This window comes from Phoca vitulina, unplaced genomic scaffold (genome assembly GCF_004348235.1).
Source record: "Phoca vitulina isolate PV1807 unplaced genomic scaffold, GSC_HSeal_1.0 scaffold7, whole genome shotgun sequence".
NCBI classification, from domain to species: Eukaryota; Metazoa; Chordata; class Mammalia; order Carnivora; family Phocidae; genus Phoca; species Phoca vitulina.
Window position 1 is genome coordinate 47,243,157 of NW_022589710.1, and position 22,230 is coordinate 47,265,386.

Below are 22,230 nucleotides of genomic sequence, written 5' to 3' on the forward strand. Positions count from 1 at the left end.
ATATATATATATATATATATATATATATATATATATATATATATATAGGACTATTACCCAGCCATCAAAAAGAATGAAATCTTGCCATTTGCAACAACATGGATGGAGCTAGAGGGTATTATGCTAAGTGAAATAAGTCAGAGAAAGACAAATACCATATGATTTCACTCATATGTGGAATTTAAGAAACAAAACAGATGAATATAGGGGAAGGGAAGGAAAAATAAAATAGGATAAAAACAGAGGGAGGCAAACCATAAGAGATGCTGAACTCTAGGAAGCAAACTGAGGGTTGCTGGAGGGGAGAGAGGTAGGGGGATGGGGTAACTGGGTGATAGGCATTAAGGAGGGCACTGGTGTAATGAGCACTGGGTATTATATGCAATTGATGAATCTCTAAATTCTACCCCTGAAACTAATAATACACTGTATGTTAACTAAATTAAATTAAAAAAAAACAAAAACAAAGAAAGTGCTTTCAAAAAAAAATCAGTAAGATTGGAAAGGACATAGGCAGTTCACAGAAAAATAAATGCCAAGGCCAATCAATCAATAAACATGAAAATAATGTCTGCCCTTTCTGATAATTACAGAATGACACATCAAAACAAGATATCATTTTTCAACACTCGTATTGGCAAAGTTTAAAGATCTGATAAGGCACGGTGTCGCCGAGGGTGGAGGTGAGCAGGCACTCTCGTGCATGGCTGGGCAGTTCAAACTGGTTCATCCTCTTTGGAAGACAATTTGGAAACATCTATCAGAATTTGAGACCCACCTAACCTTCGACTCCTTACTATTTATCCTACAACTAACCTCACACATAGGCACAAAAATATATAATCAAAGATGGTTTTTTGCAGCCAAAAGGTAGAAACAACCTAAACACCCATCAACAGGAATAGACTCACCTGAATTACAGTGCATCTTTCAATGGAACACATGAGCTGCTACAAAAGTAAAGGGTCTGTGCTGGTAGGCAGAGCTGTGTGCTGTGTGTTAACTAACGAAACAGAGTACTGGGAATATGTTCCGGGCTGGGTTTAGAATAAAGATGAAGGCATAGATATGTATTTGTCAATATTTGTGGGAAATTCTTTGAAGAAAAGTTACACAGGAAACGTGGCTGTGTTTGGGAGTGGGACAGAGGTTTGGGGGGCACAAGGGGACTTTTCACTGTGCCTTATTTTGAATGCTTTGATTTTTTTTTTCCCGATAAACATGTTCTTTTCAGAATTTGAAAAGAATAGTTAAGAAGAAAGCAGTTAGAAAGGGAGAATACTATTTAAGTGCCTCGCCCTGAACTTTCTTTTTAAATTTCACGGTGGGCTCCCCTCCTCTTACATTTGTAATTTTCAATCTGGAAGGGCCAAAGAGATGTCTCCAGTCTTCATCTTGTCCCCCAGGAAATGAGGCCTAGAGAGGTTTCAGCAGCTGCCGGGGACCCCAGCTAGTCTTTCTGCAGAGACGGGGCTCCTATCACACTATTTGCAGGAAAGGGACCAATGACCCCTTTATGCATATGATCAAAGCTTTCTCCTTAGTCGTGGCCCTTTTCTGAGACGTAGTCCAGCAAGTCTTATTTCGTATGCACTCACGTGGAGAACCTGTTAAACTGCACATCCCCAGGCACCTTCCTGGAGATTCTGATTCAGTGGGCGAGGGTAGGGCCCCTAAACCTACATTTTAGCAAGCTCTCCCCATCAAATGATGCTGAAGTCCTACTTGAAGTCCCCTTATGGATATGGGCCCCTCTGAGCTCCCCAGCTCAGCCCTGCTGGCAGTGTCTAGGCTGAAGCCCCGCCCCCCATGTGGAAAATGAGGGCTTCCCAAGTCACCAGGAGGGAAGTGGCAGAGCAGACCTAGGTGCTTGGACTTTTATTTTTTATTTTATTTTATTTTAAGATTTTATTTATTTATTTGTCAAAGAGAGAGCGAGCACAAGCAGGGAGAGCAGCAGGCAGAGGGAGAGGGAGGCTCCCCACTGAGCAGGGAGCCTGATGCGGAACTTGATCCCAGGACCCTGAGATCATACCTGAGCGGGAGGCAGCCGCTTAACCAACTGAGCCACCCAGGCGCCCCGGTGCTTGGACTTTTAGTGCAGTGCTCCATCCATGGGCTCCCTCCCTTCAGGCTCATGCTCACCTAGGATGAAGGATGGCTCCCCAGCTCACCCACCCCAGGGATGGGCAGTTGGATGCAGAGATAGGGGGCAGACTGGGCGTCATCTGGGGTGCCCTCCCCCCATGAGAACTCCCCTGAGGCAGGCCTCCTGGCAAGATGCTGACAAGCATGTTGGGCTTATGCTGCTTGGCTGGGTGAGGCGCCGCAGGGAGCCTGGGCGATCTGAGAGGGCTTTGTTGTCCCTGTGCCACAGAACCTTGGAGGAGCCAACTTCATGGTCAGGACCCGAGCAGGGATAAGGCTGGGCCACTCGGAAGCATCTGAGGACTGATCAAGAGGAGGGAGGGCCGTGACCACCCATCTGCCTGAGCCACACCTCACCTGCTGGTCCAGGTAGGTGCTCTTACCACCATCCCACCCAGCAGTGCTAAGACCCTAGCACCAGCTCTTCTGTCAGCCTTAGGAAGTGCGGCCACCCCGTCGCCCGGGACCTGGGGCTCTCCAGCCACTGCGTGGATGTAGGCTCTCCCTAAGCCCTCCTAAACCCACAACCTGATCGGGGGGGGGGGTGTGCAGGAAAGTCCGGTCCTCTCTCTAAAGGACACTGTCGCAGGTGACCTTGGCTCCCAAAGCCTGGGAAGGGGTCCAGAGACTACTCTGGCTCTGGTCAGGGTGTCCCCTGCTCTGCAGAAATGACCCCAGGCTGAGCGGTTAGCTGGGTCCTGCGTGGCTCCTGCCCAGTGGAGCCCAGTCTGGGATCGGCCCAGAACACAGCCAGACACAGGTCTCCCAAGAGTGCCCGGCCTCTCGACACTTTTTCTTCAGGAAGGGATCATGACCCATGGTATTTTCATAGACTCTTAGAGCTGGAAGGGATCTTAGTGATATATCCCACCTCAGTCTCTTTTTTACTTCTCAAACTTTACTTATATCAGCAGTGCTGTTGACAATGTTGTAACTGAACGTCTCAGAGGAACCGGGTGTCATTTCATCAAAACAGCATAGGACACCCTGGGGTCTCAGGCAGCCCTTCCCGGGTTCAGCTGCCTCTTCCCAGCCTGGCCTCAGCCAGTTCCTCCCCCTACCTTTCCTCTCCTTCCACCTACCCAGTGGCTCCTAGCAACTCATCTGCTTTGTGACAGGGACACTGATAGTGATCAGACATCCCAAACTAGAAGGCGTTAAAGCCCAGTTAGCATCACAGTGAGGCTTTCTCCCCAGTTTAGGTAAGTTAATAAAATCAAGAAAGGATTGGGTAGTCGAGGCAGGCTCTCACAGTGATATCTCCATTTGAGAGTCTCTAAAATCTCTTTGCTGCCAAAGAAGAAGTTATCCTGTGTGAGCTGTTGGCCAAGAACATTGTGATTGTTGCCATTATCAACAAAAGATATAGTACTTTTCTGTGCAGATCAAAGTGGTTGATGTCCACGTCTCCCTCCTAATTTCCTGGTCCAGCCTGAGAGATCCCTCCAGGGCAAGGAATCTTAGGCAGAGGCAGGATCTCACGTCCATCCCTCTGGCCATGCCCACTGCCCCCGCCTGAGCCTGACCCTTGGCCCTCCCGTTTCCATCATGTGAGAGGCAGCATCGAATTGTGGTGCAAAACGCAGGCTCAGGAGCAAGGAGGGTTCAGGTCCTAGCTCCACCACCTACTGGCCTTGCCATCTCCCTGTACGTCAGTCTTTTCACCTGTAGAATGAGGATAGCAACAGTACCCCAGGGGGGCTGGGAAGATGAAAGCTAATATCTGTAAAGCACTTGGAACAACCTCCAGCACTCAGTGAGTGCTTCGCACACGTTAGCTCCGGTCATGACAAAAGCCACCCTCTGCTTCCTGAAGCAGGGCAATCCTCTTGCTGCCCTCTCCAAAATCATCTGTGGCTCCCCATTGCCCATTCAGTGACTATGTCTATGAGGTCCTTTAAGGGCCTCAAAAGCAGAAGCTTTATAATTTTCCTTGCACATAATAAGCAATCAATAGCATTTGCTGAGAGAGAGGGTTTTCCATCCTCAAGGTGGGCGAACTGAGTCCCTAAGTAAGGGGCATGCAGCCACAGACAGCCCCACAGCTGGGGGGCTTGATCCAGGCTCTTCTGCCTCCCCAACTATGCCCTGGATGCCGGGGGCTGGATCTGCCCATGGGGCAGGTTTGGTTTCCCTTGGATCTTCTGGGGCCTCAAAGGCAGGGGGCGCCATTCGGACTCTGGCCCTCCAGGTGCACATCAGATTGAGGAGAGGACACCCCGCACAGGCCAGAGCAGGCTGCGGCCGCAGGTCTAACTCCCATTCTTGGATGAGTTCAGGTCTTGTCCTCGCTCATTACTGGGAGGCGGCCAGAACCTCTGCTCCCGAAGCTTGGCTGGGAAGCCCGCGGCCAGCAGAGACCACCCGTGGTCTGGCACCCTGGACAGAGAGCCCGGCCCACCCCACACCCCACATCTCCGCTGTTTCCCTAGCAGAAGAGAGGCCCGTGCCATGGAAGAGCAGGCACTGGGTTGGAGTAGGACAGACCCATGTCCAAAACCAGGCTCCTCACCGGGCGGGAAGACCTTGGCCATGTCAGTTAGCTTCTCTGAGCCTCTTTTTCCATCTGTAAAATGGGAGAATAAAACCCATTCCATAGGTTGCTGAGAAGCCAGAATGGATCAACATGCCCAGGGCACCTGTCCAGTGCTTGCACAGGGTGGGTGCTCGGTGACTTGTAGTTATTCTGTTCCATCCATAAGAGGCACTCTTCCAAACTGCCCGGGGGGGCAGCTGCCTCAGTCCTGCGAGTCTCTCGCTTTCCTCGGTTGAAAATTTCCTCGCTTGGCCTCCACTTCAAGATGAAGGGAAGTGGTGGTATCTTTGGCAAGGGAAGGGAGGAGGAACAGTCCAAATCTTCGCAGACTCCTGGCAGGGGCACGAGGCTCAGTGGGGAAGAAGCAGAGCTCTGTGAGGCTTTTGCAGAGATTTTCTGCTCCGGTGCTGCCAAGCTCAGGAAGCCAGGAGTGGAGAGACAAGGAGGGAACACACTAGACCATGCTGCTTCACACAGGGTGCTGGGTTTCTCTTTATTCATGCGACAGATGAATGCATTTGTTGGGATTCCAGGCACCAGGCGAAGCACTGGGATATTCAGTGACAAGACGGATGGACGTAGGCCCTGCCCTTGTGGGGCCTTCATTCGCATGGGGGTGAGGGCAGACAGTGAACAGCATACTCTATGGATAAAATATGATAGGGGATCAATGCAGGGGAAAAACAGAGAAGGAGAGGGGGACTGGGAGCGCCTGGGGAGTTTCCTTATTAAATAGGGTCATCGGGACAGGCCTCACCAAAAGGTGACATTTGAGACACCAATTGTCTGCTCCCCTCAGGATCCCCTGACAAGCCCATGAACTCAGAATCAGGGCCAGGTGCCTTTCATGAGATCCCCAGATAGGAGCTAAATCTAGAAACCCTTCTAGTCCCAGCCCAGGTAATGTCATGCCCTTCCTCTGAAGCCTTCAGTAGTTCCCTATTGCCTACACAATTAAGTACAAATCATTCATTCTGAGATTCGGGACCTTCCTGTTATCTCACCAGACCCTGCTCATGCCAGCTCTGCAGTCACGCCAGTCTACCTGCCATTTCTGGAATATTCCATTCTCTGCTTCCCTCCATCATTCCTCTGTCCCCTCTGCCCAAACCACCCCTGTCCCCACTGGTTCCTGTTAGCCTGCCACCTCTCTGAAGCCTTCCCTGCCCCGGAGGAGCTGTGGTCACTGAGCCCCTTTCTCATTCCATGGCCCTTACTCGGCCTTGGGTGTGTGCACTGCTTTCCCTGTGTGATCTTTCCACGTGGTTGAAAGTGCTCTGGGCAGGGCCCAGGGCTCTTTCACCTCCAGCGGGTATAGGGCTCAGCAAACATTGGCTGAATTGAGTGTGGCCAAGCTCAGAGGCCCCCAGCAATACTAGGACAAGTTGGTGGAGCGGGGGTGGCCCACTCACAAAAAGAAGGCAGAAGGGGGAGGCCAGGGGCACCTGGGTGGTTCAGTTGGTTAAGCGTCTGCCTTCAGCTCAGGTCATGATCCCAGCGTCCCTGGGATGGAGCCCCGCATTGGGCTCCCTGCTCGGTGGGGAGTCTGCTTCTCCCTTTCCCTGTTTACCGCTCCCCCTGCTTGTACTCTCTCTCTGTCAAATAAATAAATAAAATCTTAAAAAAAAATAAGTGGGGGGCCACCAGGAAAGGAGAGAGGGAATGAAGACATGGGTGAGACAGGATGGAGGAACTAGAGAAGAAAGGGGACAGAGATCCCCACCGTGTTTTTTCCAGAGAGACAGACCATCAGAGACAGAAGGATGGGTTCTTTTTCCCCAGAAATAGCTATGACTCCCTTCAGCATCCCGGAGCAGTGCTTCCTTGTGTCTACCTAGAATACCTCTTGCTGCAGCTCGCGCTCATTTCCTTCAGTTCTATCCTCTGGACTCAGGGAGCTATATGAGCCCTCATTCAGCATGGATCACAGTGGCTTTCTTGACGCCCCCATCCAAGAGGCAGGTGCAAGGTCCTAATGAGGCTGGCCCCTGGCCTGGGACTTCACACTCTAGTTGAGGAAGCCAGGACCCCTAGAGCTTCCCAGAGATTGTTTGGGGGCCAGAGTATGGGGGCTGCCCCACGTCATGGAGGCTGTGCCTCAGCCACTCTCCAGGGCTACCCTTCACCACAGTCAGATCTGTAACCAGAGAGCCCCCACTACCACAATGCTGTGATTCTCAGGCCACTCTGCTCTGGGCCCTCTCTGTCCCCCAGGCCCTGTAAAGCCCCACGAGCTGCCCGCGGCCTCTGCCATCTGGTCCCACCCATCGCTGGAGCTCTGGCCGCCCCCCCCCCACTTCTCTCCAACTCCCCTGGAGACAGCCAGCCTGGCTCCTGCCCTGTTTCAACAGATGGGGACAGAGCTGGGTGTCCCTCCCATCTCTGCTGTCCCGAGGGGTGGCGTGGTTCCATCTGGGACCCAGACTCTCTCAGGGGAAAGCCTTTACATAATCCAAGCCCACCTCCCTCTCCTCCGGGAATGTCATGCCCTTGGCCTCCCTGTGGCCGCAACTCCCAACTCCCCAACTCCAAGTTGGAAGCCCCATGTGCCCCCAAGGCTCGGTATGCGGCTGCCAATCTCCTCAGTGATGGTAGTTCCCATCTTGGAGCTGTGAGGATGGAAAGAGCTCATGCTGACAGGCTCTCCGCCCCGCACCCAACAGTAAGCCCTCGGTCAGGGGGACTCCTGCCCTCCTGCCTTGGCTGACACCATCTCCAGGCAGCCTTTCCGGGTTGTCCAGGGCTCCTCCACCGGGCTCCCAGCACCCCTTCGCCAGGCCTGTGCAGCGCACCTCTGCAGACCTGTCATGGCTCCTTTGGGTGTCTGTGGACCCACTAGAATCTAGTGCTTGGACCATAAGCACCTTGAGTGCAAGGAACTGAGTCTGGCCCATTATTTCACTGAATGAATGATTTCATGAGTGACAGGTAGGCAGCTGGGAGAGACAGACTGAGAGGATAGGATCAAGCCTGCTAGGGCTGACCTTTCCAGGGCCTGTCCTGAAAGACCAGGATGCCCACACTGAGGCCTGGGGGAGGGGGAGGAGAATGAAGACCACCCCACCCCCTGTTCCATGGTCTAATGAAGTGATCTTCGAAGCGAGGCCCCATCCAGCAGAGTCGGCCTCACCTGGAACCTTCTGGACTCCAGCCAAGCCATATCAGAAGCCTGGGGAGGGGACAGCATTGGTGGTGGAACAGACCCTCCAAGTGATACTGATGCACTAGAGTTTGAGAACCACTCTCATGTGTCCGAGTGACTCAGATTCATAGGAGGTCAAGTCTCGGGGGTCTTTGCTCTGCAGAAGGCTTCCATGAAAGCTGTCCGGCTAGGACCCCAGGGCATAGCTCCTGCTGGCCTCACACCCCTGAGCTGGAGACCCCTTTGCTGACAGGCCAGGTGCTGTGGAGAACACGGTCCCCATAGACCTCCCCTTTCCCAAGTGGCCCCAGACCGGAACAGGTGTTGCTCCAACCTGGGCTTGGTGCTAGTCCCTCCCCATGGCCATTGGCCAGCATCCCCTGTGGCAAAATTCAGGGCAGACTTCTGGAATGTTAGGGCTAAGAAAGACCCTGGAGATCATTAGCTGCATACATGTGCACACACACACACACACACACACACACACATACACACACGCAGCCCGGCAGATGATCAGATCTTATGGGAGAAGAGTCCCCGAGGTCAGGGCTGCCCGGTCCTCCTCTCTGGGTCGCGCCCTCCTCCAGCGCTTCTCCCACGGGGCCGCCTTGCAGCTCCGTCTGGTTTTGTTTTGTTTGAATCCGTTAGGTATGCACAGTACAAAATTCAAAAAGCGAGAAAGAGAATATAACGAGAGTCAGTCTTCCTTCCCCTGCTTCAGCTTCTAGTTTCCCTCCCCGAAGGCAAGCCACTTGTCAAGAGTTTCTCAGGTCTCCTTCCAGACACCAGGCAGGCGTGCCGGAGGCAGCATTCTCCGTGCGCCATCCACATCTCGCTTTCTTCGCTGAATAGAGCATCTGTTGCCCTTTACTCTGATGGCCTGCTTCCCTGCTTCCGGGGCGCTCACCGAGGCCAGGTCCGTCTGCTGTTGACCTCCCCCCCCCGCTGCTTCCTGGTCCAGTGCCAGCACTGAGCAGGTGCTCAGTTAGGCTGCTTCCAGCTACACCTTAGCGAACCAGCAGCTGGTGGGGGCTGCGTGGGCTGGGGCGCAGCCTCGTGGCTGCAGAGCCTTGGGTCTGTCTGTCTCGCCAGCACGTGGCACCGTCCACCAGAGCCCGTCCTGGCAAGCGGAAGGAGCTGAGGGGGATGACACCCAACAGCGTCCCCCAGCCTGTGTGCTCCTGCTGCCGGCCCCTTCATCCCGCTTTGACCGGGGCTGACTCAGGGACCGATCCGGCTGTCTCTCCCCTCCCGCGCCCTCCCCTCTCGGCCCACTCAGGACTCCTGCGGGGAAATCCAGCCGGGAAGAGGCTGGGGAGAGAGCAGCACTCTGGCCCATGATGATGATGATAAATGACGGGCCCTTTGTCCAATCTTTGCTAGCTGAAGGCTCAGTCTTGCTTGTTACCATGGAGACGAGAATTATGGCAACATCTCAGGGTTGGACTGAAGCCTGCAGCTTTACCTGCTTGTGGTGGGAATGTGTTTGCTCCACGACACTCAGAAAAGAGATGTGCCACTTTTTTTTTTTTAAATCAAGACAGAACTGGTTGCTTAGCCCGAGATTTCACCATGCCCCCAATCTACTGATTGAGCTGAATTCCAGAGGGAGATGGAGGTGATCGGGGGCTGCCCAGCCCTGTGAGATTGGAAGCCAGGGAAATACTCGGCAGCAGCAAACTCTGCTTGTCTGTGGGAGGAGGGCTTACATTAGAGGGTTTGTAGGCCCCCCTCCAGCCAAACAATCTGGGATGCAGATCGGGGGACCAAGTGAGGCCCACCACAGCCCGCTGCCGGTCATTCTTTCTTTCCGCAAACATTTGTAAAGCACCAAGCTCTAACCAGCACAGCAGAGAAAATATTATGCAAACATAGCCATCACGAAGCATCGTGTCCACTGGGGGAGTCAGCCATTTGGTATGTTATCTGGTAAATCAACATCAAATGTAGTAGGTACAAGCAAGGAGCATCATAGTTAGCTGTATTGAGCCATTGCTATGTAGTACGCACTGTTCTACGTGAATTGGTTCATATAATCCTCACATCTACCCAATAAGATAGATGTTACAGATAAGAAAACTGAGGCACAGGGACACTAAGATACTTGCCCAAAGACATGGAGCTTGTAAATAGCAGAGACAGGATCGGGGTCCCTAGGGCGCCATACCTAAATGTCACATTATGTCTGTCTGATAGTCTGAGGCATGGAATGTGGGGGCTTGACCTGGTCTGGAGTTCTTCCCTAAGGAAGCAAAAATCGAGCTGAGATTAACTAGAGGAGGAGTTAACTAGTGGGAGGGAGGAACACTCCAGGTAGGACTAGCATATGTGGCCTTGTGGTGGCAAGAGAGAAGGTGGCATGCATGCCCCAGGCGTTGAGGGAAAGATGGAGTCTAGGGGAGGAAAGAAGGGGAGAGCTGAGTAAGATGGAGCTGGAGTGATAGGCAGCCTTGCTGGCCAAGTTAAGAAGAGTGACAGAAAGCCCTTCCAGCTGATTCCATCACAACCTGCAGGGCCACGCAGTCTCACCTTCTCCAGGAAGGTTCGCTGGACGCTCCAGACGGGGCTCGGTGCCCCTTTCATCTGAGTCCTGCTGCAGCAACAGAGCCTCTCACACACTTTGTGTTGTTTGCCTCTTAGCCACGGCCTTTCTTACTCCCTTCTAGATGGAGGTTTAAGGGAGAGACACATCTCATTCTCCCTAGCAGCCACTCCCCAGTAGAGAGCTCAGGAAAGGGTAATGGAGGGCTATGGGGATTGAGGGGAGGAAGGGGCTGCTGCTGATGGGGTGCTGGGGGAAGGCTGCCTGGAGGAAGCAGAGTTGAGCTGGGCCTGGCAGTGGAGGAAGCATTCTTCCTAGGGGAGGATCGGGAGGCCTTTCCACAAAGGAGAGGAATGGAGGAAGCAGAGAAAGCCAAGGCCTTTGAGGGGCCGAGGGGCCACCCATTTGCTGGGGCTGAGGCTTCTTGTCGGGACATGGGGGAGGGGTGAGACTGGAGGGGTCCCTGCGGCCAAGAGGGCCTCCCCCAGGAGTGGGCCAGGAGCCAGGAGCTCGGGTGTCAGAAGGAGCAGAGCCATGTGAAAGCCAGAACTAGACTCCTGGAGCCCTGAGTTCAAGTTCCTCCACCTGCAAGCTGGGGAATGGGGGCCCCCTGCAGCCTTTGGCATGATTGCCTCTCCCCACCCCCACCCCCACCACCCCCAGGAGCCAGCGAGGGGGCATCAGTCCTCTGCCGAGAACTCCTTCCTCTCCTCAGCATTGCTGGTGGGCAGAACACAGCCCGAGCCCGGGAGGATGCCGCCTCCTCCTTTCCACCTTATAAATCTAGGTGCAGTGCATTTCACTGATGGAACCTGACTTGTAGTCAGAACCCCAGCTGCAAGGGAATGCTGGACACGTCGTGTCTCGCTTTCTAGCTTGTAGAAGGCACGTCCGCTAGAACGAGGTGGAATGGATGCTGAAGGCCATCGACCACACCTAACAGACGATCTGATAGATTTGTTAACCCAGATGATACGTTAAGAAACCTGGCGTGGTGCCCGGCACATAGAACTCTCTCAGTAGATGTTAGCTATTCTCATCGGGCCGGGGCACCGGCGAGCGCGGCCTGCCCCTGCCCACAGGGAGAGCAGGGCAGAAGTGCATTACCCTGTGTGGTGCTGTGCACGGTGCTGAGGGTCCAGGTGCTGCTCCCAGCTGCTGGCTGCCTTAGTGTGTTAGGGGACCTGATGGCAAGGTAGAACCCCAACCCACTCACCCTGTGCTAGGGCTTCAGGGGTGGCTGTGGGGGAAGACTGACCTCAGTGCTAGGAACAGGATTACAAAGTCAACAAGCGACATTCATGGAGCTCACGGTTTCTACCAGAGTGTCCCCGTACTCTCTCCTTTGACTGTCAGAGCCGCCTTGGGGTAGGCAAAACAGACATGATTACGTCCATTTTTTTTAGTATTTTTTTAAAGATTTTATTTATTAGAGAGAGAGAGCATGAGCAGCAGGGAGGGGCAGAGGCAGAGGGAGAACCGGACTCCACACTGAGCAGGGAGCCCGATGCAGGACTCGATTCCAGGACCCTGGGGTCATGGCCTGAGCTGAAGGCAGACGCTTAACCAGTTGAGCCACCCAGGCATCCCTGATTATGTCCATTTTATGGAAGAGAAAACTGAGTAGGAGTGGGTTAAATTGCAGTTAATAGAGCCAGATCACAGCCATTTTCCTGACCCCAAATCATACATTCCCTCTACTCCATGCTGTGACTTGGGGAACAAGACCTGGTAACCCACAATGTGCTGGCGGGGCAGGGGGGGGGCAGGGGGAGCAAAATGAGTGACTCATGCTATGCAAACATATGCAAATCACATTTTATTATTTCCTGCCCCCGAGTATGGCCCTGGGGGGCAGGACCATCTGTCTTTCACTGAGGCCTCCCGAATGCTGGTCATTGTGGGAGAACCACAGGGGGTGGGGGTTGCTGGCTGCCCTCAGGGGGACTTGTGGAGCTGTCAGGAGAACTGGCTGCTCGTCCATGGCAAAGCGCCCGACTACCAGGCAGTGGTAGCAAGGGCAGCTGTATAAAGAGGGTGGGGACAGGGTGCAGACCAGCCGGCTCACTGGAGGCTAGGAGGCTTTGGGAGTGGGGTTGGAGCTGGACCCCCGGGCGGTAAAGGCCCCAGCCAGCCCTGGGGTGGGGGAAGTGGCACAGCTCAGGGAGACACGGGGACAGGACAGACGGCAGGCGTACTGTCCCATGGAGTGGCCAGGCCAGTGACCTCAGGCACAGGGAGAAACACAGGAGTTTGAGGATTCACGTGAAGAGGCCGTGTGGCCTCTGCAGGCCTCTAGCCCACCTTCCCCGGATTCCTACCGAGCCCAGGGGGAGGGGAGATCTCCTGAGAGCAGAATGCAAGGACCCGCGTCCTGAGCTGCCCTGAGCTGCCCCCTGCGACGGGATATAAGGGGCACTGAGCTACTGCCCTGTATGGCCACATCTCGTCATCCTCCTTCCTTTCAGGGGGAGTCAGAAAACCTTTTAGATCTGCAAGAATGCCTTATCTAGATGCAGATAATCCTGGGAACCCTAAGCCGGTGTCTCTCTATCTTGGCTGCACCTAAAAATGGACTGGACGTTCTCATTCTTAAAGTCTGGAGTGGGGCGTGAGTATCTGGACCTACGAAACACCTTCCCGGGAATTCTGGTGTCTCCCACGCCCCAGCCCCAGGCTGCGGAATCATCCATCCAAGCCTGAGAGCGCTGAATGGGGAGCCAGGAAACCCAGTTCTGAGGCCTGCTCCACCACTTTCCCCAGCCTTAGGCAATCTCTTAGCCTGCTGGCGACCATTTCTTCACGTGTAACGTTGGGCAAAACCCCTTTCACTGTGACGTTATGAGGAGACTGAGATTCAGGGCAGTTCAGGGCGAGGAAGACTCATGGCCCGGTGGCATGGCGGCTGGGGAGGGACATTACCCAGAACCCCCACTGCAGTGACCCCGCTTCCCTCCTCCCTCTCCTCCGGGGCTGCCAAGGGGACCCTGGAAAGGGTGATGCAGATCTGAGAGCAGAAGGTGCAGAAGGGACATGAGGAGGGACCCAGAGAAGAAGGAGAGGTGGGGGGTACCCATGGCCAGGGGCTCCAGTTCATTTAAGGTCCAAGACGATGGGAAATCATCTCTCCTGTTGTTACCAGAAAGGTGATGAATAACTGAAGGCAGTGAGGAGGCCACATGGTGGGGGCGGGAAGCAGGTGCTGTGCTTTGTGCACTCTAGGGGGACAGGGTTAGGAGAGGAGGGGGCGGCCTCCCCACCCAGCTTCTTTCCCTAGGACATGGCTTTGGCCTACAGTGATTTGCTTGTCGAACCAAGTTGCAGGCCCTCTGGATCAGTTCCTGAGAACCCATGGGGATGGTGGCTTTGGGCGGTGCCGGGAAGCACAGGCTGTGTCTCGGAGACATCTGGAATCCTTGGTCCAGCCTGGCCCTCGGAGAATTCCCACAGAAACCCTTCATCTTACAGGCAGGGGGCCCAGAGAAGAGAAGGCACCTGCCCAAGGCCACACAGGTGACCCGGACCCCAGCTCTCGGGGGGCTCCCTCAGTCCATGGCCCTTTACACTGCACCACCCTGAAAGGCTGGGCAAGTTTCCATCCCTGGACTAGGGCTTGAGCAAGGTCACCCCCTTCCTCTGCCCCCTGCCCAGCACTGCCAGCCCAGCAGAGGTCCAGAGGGTCTGGGAGGTAGAGAGCAGAGGGCTACAAACTGCCCAGGTTCAAGGGCCAGCCCTGCCACTTACTAGCACCATGACTTTAGCCAAGTTATTTAACATGTCTGGGCCTTAATTTTCTCTTGCTTCTAGGGATGATTTTAGTATCCTATGGTACTTATGAGAATTAATGAGCTATATACTTAAATGGGAAGAATTTCTCCTATAGTAAGTGCTCGATAAATGTTCGCTATTAATAAGATTGTTCTCCTCCCTCCCCCCTCCCCAATCCCCAGGGCTTCCTGACCACCCTCGCTCTGGGATTTGGGGGATTTGGGCTCCTCACACAGAGGACTTGGCCTTAAGATAAGGAGAGGGGAGCAAAGTGCTGGCCTGGCTACTTAGGACCAGCACTAGCTGAAACCAGGCCAGGTCTGGAAGGAAGGGGGTGAGCGATGGGCCAGGGGACTAATAAAGATGGAGCTAGTTCTTTTCGAAGCTTTTTGCCCATGTGCCAAAGTAAACCTTGTCCAGGCCTGGGACTGCTAAGCCTCCAGCTTTTGGCACTGGAGGCCGGGCTCGGGGAGAAATGGGAAGGGAGGGAGGCCACACACTTCCCCATCAGATAGGATGTGCAGCTGAGGAGGGCCTGAGAATCCTGACTCACCAGCCAGCATTGCCACCATCTCCCCCTGCCCCTCGTTGGCCCAAAAAGCAAGGCTGACGTTTGTCTCTCCTGCACAGGAAGAACAGAGGCAACAACCCCTACAGGCTGCAGTTTATGGGGCATTGGACAGTCCTTCCCATATTCCAGATCTCTCCCCTGGCCTGTTCCAGAACAGAGTAGGAGGACGGAAACCAGTGATGACGGCACTAAGAGTGAGCACTCTTTCTCGAGCGCTCTGCAAAAGCTTTGTGCGAGTTCGCTTATTTCGTGTTCACAATAACCTTGTGAGGCAGTGCTTCTATTATCCCCACTTTCCAGAGGTGGGAACTAAGGCTCACAGAGGTAAGGTCACTGTCCATGGCCACCCAGCTAGCAAGGGTAGCCCTGGGATTTCCGCCCAGTCTGGCTGCAGACAGCCCACTTCTTCCCACTGCCCTGGTCACCTCCCTGTGCTCTGCCGTGAAATTCGTGCCGGAGGAGGAGTCCCCTGCTGCCCCCTGCCCCAGCCAGCTGGGTGCCCCCACTCTGTGTTCCTTTATATCCCTCAGATTTCAAGTTCCGTTCTTTCCAGTGCGGATACTTTGGTCTCCAGAAAGCTCTCTACCCCTGTTCTTCACACCCAAGAGCTAGAAAGAAGGAAGGAGGAAAGCACTCCAGAAAGGAGGGTCCAGGCACAGTTTAGGGCTGAGGACAAAAGGCAGGGCAATGCTCTGGGTTTCCACAATAGCCTCCCTCATCCCGCCTCTGCCTGCCGCTGAGGACGCTGGGGAGGATGCTCAGGTGGGGGCGAGGCTCTCTTCTCTCTTGTCCCTCCTCACCTCCTTCCCTCATCCACGTCCCTCACCTGCCTCACCTTCTGGCACGCTGCACCTGCCTGGCCCTGACCATGGGTTACACCTCTCGCCAAGCTTAGAGGCTTACACCTTGTTTCTGGAGACCCTCCCGGGCCGAATGGCTGCCTGGGCCACGCCTCTCCCAATGGCAATCCTCTCCCCAAATCCCAAAGGCTGGGAACACCCTGAGGAGGACCTGGCAAGAGTAGCTCTGCCACGAATTCTCGTTGAATGAATACATGAGCAAACAAAAGCACGAACTAGCGATCCACCCTGCACGCCAGCCATAACTGTTCGTTTGCACGTTCCCAAAACGCCATGCTTTGTCCCCCCTCTGGGTCTTGGCCAACATGGTTCCCTCTGTCCACGCTTCCCACCACCCTGTGCCAATGCCACCTCCTCACGTCTCACCTGGAGGTGACTTCCTCGCAGAAGCCTTCTCTGACCACTCGAGGTGGGCCCGCCCCGTGGCCCCCTTTCAAAGTGTGCTGGAGTGTGTGGTGGCATGCCTATGTGTCTCCCCGGTGAGGCTGGGAGCCTCCTAAGGATGCGAACCAGGTCTGCCAGGCCCCCAGAGCCTGGCAGGATGCCTGGCACATGGTAGGGACTCAGCCTTTCTTTGTTGAAGGAAGGAAGGAGGAGGGAGGGAGGAAAGAGGGGGTGCTTTTGGAAGGAGAGAGAATGAGTGTGTGGGAGCTGAGTGGAAAAGAGCAGCATCCAGGACTCAAACCTCCTTAGAGCCAGATGGAAGCTAGAGCTCTTCCCAGCCCGGGACTGCCCCCTCCCCTCATCATGCACGGTATTACCCAAATAACAAGTCACACGTCCCTGTGGCTGGCTGCAGGTCACCAAGCGCTTTCACATCCCTGGCCTGGCTCCAGTCCCCAGACAGCCCTGACCCAGGCTTCCCAGCTCTTCCCCTCAGTTTAAAGATGAGAATCCAACAAAGGGTGCTGGGCAGCTGGATAACCACATGCCGAAAGATGAACTTAGACCCTTACCTCACCTCCTGTGCCAACTTTAACTGTAAGTGCATCCTAGATTTTAGTGTGAGAGCTAAAACAAGATGACTTTTTATTTTATTTTATTTTTTTTTAAGATTTTATTTATTTATTTGAGAGAGAATGAGAGACAGAGAGCACGAGAGGGAAGAGAGTCAGAGGGAGAAGTAGACCCCCCGCTGAGCAGGGAGCCCGATATGGGACTCGATCCCGGGACTCCAGGATCATGACCTGAGCCGAAGGCAGTCGCTTAACCAACTGAGCCACCGAGGTGCCCAAAAGATGACTTTTTAGAAGAAAACATAGGAGAACATCTGTAAGCCTTTGGTATAGGCAAGCATATCTTAGACACCATACCAAAAAAGCCTGGTCCATAAAAGAAAATTTGTTGAATTGGACTTTGTCAGAATCCAAAACTGTGGTGCTTCCAAGATACCATGAAGAAAACGAAAAGAGAAGCAGCAGACTGGGAAAAACCATTTGCAAGACACACGTGTGATAAAGGCCGAGTATCCTGAGCATAAAGACGAGGAAAGGCGCCCTGAGAGATGACACCTCCCGTGAACACGGCCTGGGTCCCTAGGTCGTGTGGTCTCTCCACTGCCTTTGTTCTTTTGCAGGGACCCCGTAGCTGAGCCGAGACCCCTGGCCTGACTCGGCCCCGCCCTGGAGAACTGACTCAGGTAAGAACCGGCCCTCCGAGGCCTTCAGATCGCGCCTGCGCCTCCCTGCCGTTCCCCAGCGGCTTCCTCAGCGCGGGCTCCCCCGGGTGGCCACTAGCAGAACTGCAGCTTCCTTCCGCGGCTGCCCGATACTCGCTACTCGGCTCCCTGGCAGAAGGCTTGCAGTGTAAAGGTACTGTGGTCAGTGTAAACCGTTTTAAGTTTACGTTCAGCCAAGCATGCTTGTGTCAATGAGTTAAACAGTGACCTAGGGTAATAAAACCGTGGGCATCCTAGGGCAGAAAGAGAAGGGAGCAGAAAAAGATAGGCAGGAGGCTCCCTGCTCCCGTTAGATGCTAACCCGGCTGGAAGGAGGGTGGGTTCTGGTATTCTCCTATTTCTGTGAGTTAGCACAGGGAGCCCCAGACCCCCAGGCCACTTCCCGTGTCCTGCACACCAGCCCCTTCACCTTTATTCCCTCCTCCATCCCCCTCTGCCCAGCTTTCCCAACTCTGGCCAGCATCCCACTGTGCCCCCCTGGAGCCATGCATCCACTTTTCATTTGACGAGTGTCTATGGGATACTTCGTGTTGCAGGCATTGCTCTCCATGACTGACGAATCTTAACCCACCTATCCCTCTTGACAGCACTGTGAAGTGGGTACTAGTTACTAACACCACGCCCCTTTTATAGATGAGCAAATGAGGCAGGGAGACCATGAGTAGCTTGCTTGAGGTGGCTCGTGAGTGTTGGAACTGAGATTCAGTGCCACAGAGCCCACGATGCCCAGAAAGACCCCCAGCTCCTGCAGCGCCTCACCTGCCCACTGGGACTTGAAACCAGAGTCTCCCCAGGACAGGACTTCTCTTAACCACCACCCCCCCCCCCCAGGCCAGGGGATGGGAGACACATCTTCCTTGCTCCTCTTTGCAACTTCCAGACTCTTCCTTCCTCCCTGCTGAAGGCTCCGTCTTGGACCCAAGGTGTCAACCTAGATATCTCGCTCCCCATCTTTGGTACAAGCACTAACTACTCCGCACCCTCACCCCCCCCCCCCCCCCCCCCCCCCCCCCCAGGTCACTCCCCTCCTTCCCGGAAGAGTTCACTTCCTGCCTCACGGTCACGCCAGTGCTGTTCTGGTCTTCATTCTTACTGATTTCCTCAAAGGACACTCCAGCCTCTCAGTTCCTTGACACCATTCCCCCGCTCACGTCATGGCCATGCCCTAGATCTTCTCACTACCCATAACTAATAATCCCTTCTCAGTCTGTGTCACACAGCTCATTTTCCTATCTGTCAGCTCACGGTCTGTGGTACTCAACAGTTCTCCCTCCCTGGACCTCTGGCACCTGTCCCCATCCCTTGCCCATCTCGCATCTCCTTTCCCTTCCTTACCTGGCCAGTCATTAACACTACTCCCTCATATACAGTTCCAACCCTCTAATTCTCATACTTGGGAAAACCTCTAGCCTGGTTAGGTCGAGCTCTGCGCCTCTTCCCCACCTGCATCCACACAGATGAGTACAGCTGGGGGAAAGGCCAGTGAGTCCGGCTGCTCTTGTTGTCCATTCAAGACCATGAACTTCAGTGGACCCTTAGTGCTGCCCGGCCGTCCTCCATATTCCCATCATGCATTCACTCCATCACTCCTCTAGGTTTCTATTTCTGCCTTTTTTCCTGTCCTCAGACATCCCACATCTGCCCACCACCACCAGCATTGCACAGTCACCTTGAGACCTTGTTCCTTCTGAGGCTGAGAAATAGAAGCTGTGGAAGGGCGCGCCCGCCAGCTCCACCAGCGCCCCTTCCTCCCTCCTGCTGCTGTGGGTCAGTATCCAGCTCTGGGCCAAGGCCAACTTCACTTGTGCACCAGTTCCCAGCCCTTCCCACGTCCTCACATTGCTCCAGCGATGCCCTGTCTCTCCCACATCACCAGCTTTTAATTTTCTACTGGACCATTCCCACTGGCATACCATGTTCTGCTACTTCTCCCATCCTAACCACTTCCAAACTCTGGTTCCTTTCCAAAGGAATCGTTCACGCCCACTGGCTCCAAATCCGCCGGCATCCTCCTTTCTCGCACCTGTTCCAGTCTGGCCACCCACTAAACCTCCTTGTTGCTTTAACTGTGGCTAATCCTCAGTTGTCATCTTACTCGGTCCCTCCCTTCTCCTGGAGACACTTCCTTAGCTTCCAGGACACCACCCTCTCCTGCTGTTCCTCTTTCCTCGCTGGCTGCTCTTCTAGTCCCTTTCCTGTGTCCTCCTCACCTGCCCCAGCTGTCTGCGCTGGAGCATCCCGAGGCTCAGACCTTGAGCCTCACTCTGTGCTCACTCCTTTGGTGATCCAGTCCTCCCCCCTAGGAGTCCTCTGTCTGCTGGTGATGCTCACATCTATGTCTCCTGACTCTCCTCTGAGCTGCAGACTCATATCCAGCCACCCACCTGGCATGTCCACTTAGCATGTCCCGCACCAGGCTCCTGACCACCCCCACCCTGCACTTCTTGGCTGTCGCACCTCATAACGGCACCTCCCCTCTTCCAGTTGCTAGGCCCAGAAACTTCAGAGTCACCCTGGACTCCTCTCTTTTACACCCTACCCCCCACCATCCATTCTATCAGCAAATCTTGGCTTCACCTTCAAAATACTTCCAAAATCTGAGCACTTCTCACCACCTCCTCTGTTTCCATCCCAGTCCTGGCTGTGGTTACCTCTTGCCTGGATTGCTACAATTTCCTCCTAACTGACCTGTCCGATTTTACTTCTCTACTTGGCCCGCCCCCATTTATTCTCAAACCAAGGATCAGAGTGATCCCTTTAATACGTTCAGCGATGTATCCACCAGCATCGGTCTGGCACAGGCAGCTGTTCACTAAATACTTGTTGAATGAAGGAAGGAAGGAAGGAAGGAAGGAAGGAAGGAAGGAAGGAAGGAAGGAATGAGCCTGCTTTTCTTGAATGGGAGTGAAGAGTTCCTAGGGTGATATGAGGTCTGGAGCCAAAACGAATGATCTTAAAAACCAGAACAACTTTGCAGATAACTTCAAGCAGCTACGAGTCACTTCCCGTTTTCATCGGGGCTTCTCACTCTTCTCCAAGTCTGGAGAATACTGAAGCCCATGACCCTGAGCCCTCACCGGATTGGCTCAGGCCCCTGGGCAGACGCCGATCTCCCTGGCTCAAGTTCGACATTAAGACAGTGACATTTACTGAGTCACTGCTCTGTGCCAGGCGCCCTCCTGCTTTACTTCATTTAGTCTTAGGAACCTTCCTTTCCTGGGAACTGGATCAGAGAATCATAGGATGTTGACCCTGTCTGCACGGGCGTCCCATGAATGCAGTTCTGTTCTCCAGACTGAATACTCTCACTCTGGGGTCCTACCCACCTTTGTGAAGTTTGTTCATTTCTATGCAAGAAAAGCTTCACAAAGGCATGAATAAGAAGATCCATTTGGAGATGCATTTGAGGACTCTTTCGGTAAAGGGAGCAAACGGGAATCTGGGCTCTTCTGCCATCGTGGCTCTGGGTTTGGGGAAGCTGCTGTCTTACGGGATAAGGCTGTGTGCCATCTCAGAGCTGAGCCTCCCACCCTGACTTGTTACTGGCTGGCAATGGACACACAGTGCGCCCCGCCCCATCTCCCCGGCAGGCTTCTGCGATTACAGAGTGAGAGGGTCTCTTTTGTCTGACCTGAGCGTCCCTTCGTCACCAGGGAGCTCCCAGGATGGCCGTCCCGCCGCGCAGCCTGAACGTGATGGAAGAGACTCGGAACATGACAACGAACGAATGCTTCCAATCCCGGAGCACCGTCCTGCAGGGGCAGCCCTTTGGGGGCATCCCCACCGTGCTGTTCATCAACATCTTCTTGTGGGTGGTAAGTCCTGGGCTCCGCGCTGGGCAGTGAGACCTCGGAGGGGCGCAAGTGATGCAGCAGGGGCCTCGGCTCTCCAAACGCATGCCAGCCGTAGTGGTGGGGACTCCCCGAATGTCAGTCGTGTCCAGGGCAGCCCAGGAAGAGGGGACTGCAGGAATAGGCAGAATTCCTAAGACTCCTTTCCCCGCGCCTTTGTCCAGAAGCCCACCTGGCCGGTGCCCTTGAGCCTCCCTTCTCTCTCCCCTTGCTGATTTCTTCAAGGAATGTTCTTTTTTTTCTTTTTCTTTTTCTTTTTTTTTTTAATATTTATTTATTTGAGAGAGAGAGCAAAAGCAGGGGGAGGGGCAGAGGGAAAGAGAGAAGCAGACTCCCCGCTGAGCAGGGAGCCCGATGTGGGGCTCCATCCCAAGACACTGAGATCATGACCTGAGCTGAAGGCAGATGCTTAACCGACAGAGCCGCCCAGGCGCCCCTTCAAGGCATGTTCTTGCCGGATAGTTCCAAGCATGACACCTGGCCATGTGACCTTGGACCAATTCTTCAGCAAATTCTGAGAATCCACTCTGTGCCAGGAAGCTGCTGGGCACTGGGCATCCAGAGTTGAAAAAGGCATGGCCTTTACCCTAACAGAGCTAGCCACCTTGTTGGGGAGCCCAGGGAGCCCCTGGGAACCTGAGGGACAGGGTCTCCCCCACGGGGATGCAGGGGCCAGCCAAGCAGAAGACATATCCCTACATCCCCTTCCCTGGCCTGTAGGTCATCATTTTGGTTTACTCCTTCCTCCGGAAAGCTGCGTGGGACTACGGGCGCCTGGCTCTGCTGATACACAATGACAGGTGAGGGGGGGCTGGGGGTCAGGAGGAGTGAGTGGCTTGCCTCCTCGGGGGATGTGCCGCCACAACCGGGACCCAACAGGTGTCCTCTCGGCACCCACTCCTGCCCCTGCGCTGGCCCTCCTCGCAGAAAGAGAACTTGGTGGGGAAGGGCAGTCATCTCTGGGCACAAGGCCACTTTTTTCTCGGATCTCAGACTTTCTGGATCCCGTGACTCCCAAGATACATTGGGCACCTGGCAACAGGGGTGATTACTGTCTGTCCCCAGAGCTGTGTGCTCAGGTCCTGGACAGGAGGGTGTCTGGTCCTGGACAGGAGGGTACTGCAGCTCTCGGCC

General features: G+C 54.4%; 1 protein-coding gene across 7 annotated transcripts in view; it reads left to right on the forward strand.

The window, feature by feature from the left end:
* TMEM63C (transmembrane protein 63C) overlaps positions 1–22,230 on the forward strand; it is a 99,852-nt gene that overhangs the window by 41,857 nt on the left and 35,765 nt on the right. For 4 of the 7 annotated variants that reach the window (XM_032405660.1, XM_032405661.1, XM_032405658.1 and 1 more), the window contains exons 2-5: positions 2,378–2,517; positions 17,144–17,206; positions 20,899–21,060; positions 21,817–21,896. In XM_032405660.1, coding sequence (XP_032261551.1) covers positions 20,911–21,060; positions 21,817–21,896 — 230 coding nt within the window. In that variant the 5' untranslated portion in view covers positions 2,378–2,517; positions 17,144–17,206; positions 20,899–20,910. Of the gene's footprint in view, positions 1–2,377; positions 2,518–12,836; positions 12,980–17,143; positions 17,207–20,898; positions 21,061–21,816; positions 21,897–22,230 lie in introns of all 7 variants that reach the window. The other 3 variants (XM_032405662.1, XM_032405665.1, XM_032405664.1) reach the window with 2 other exon arrangements.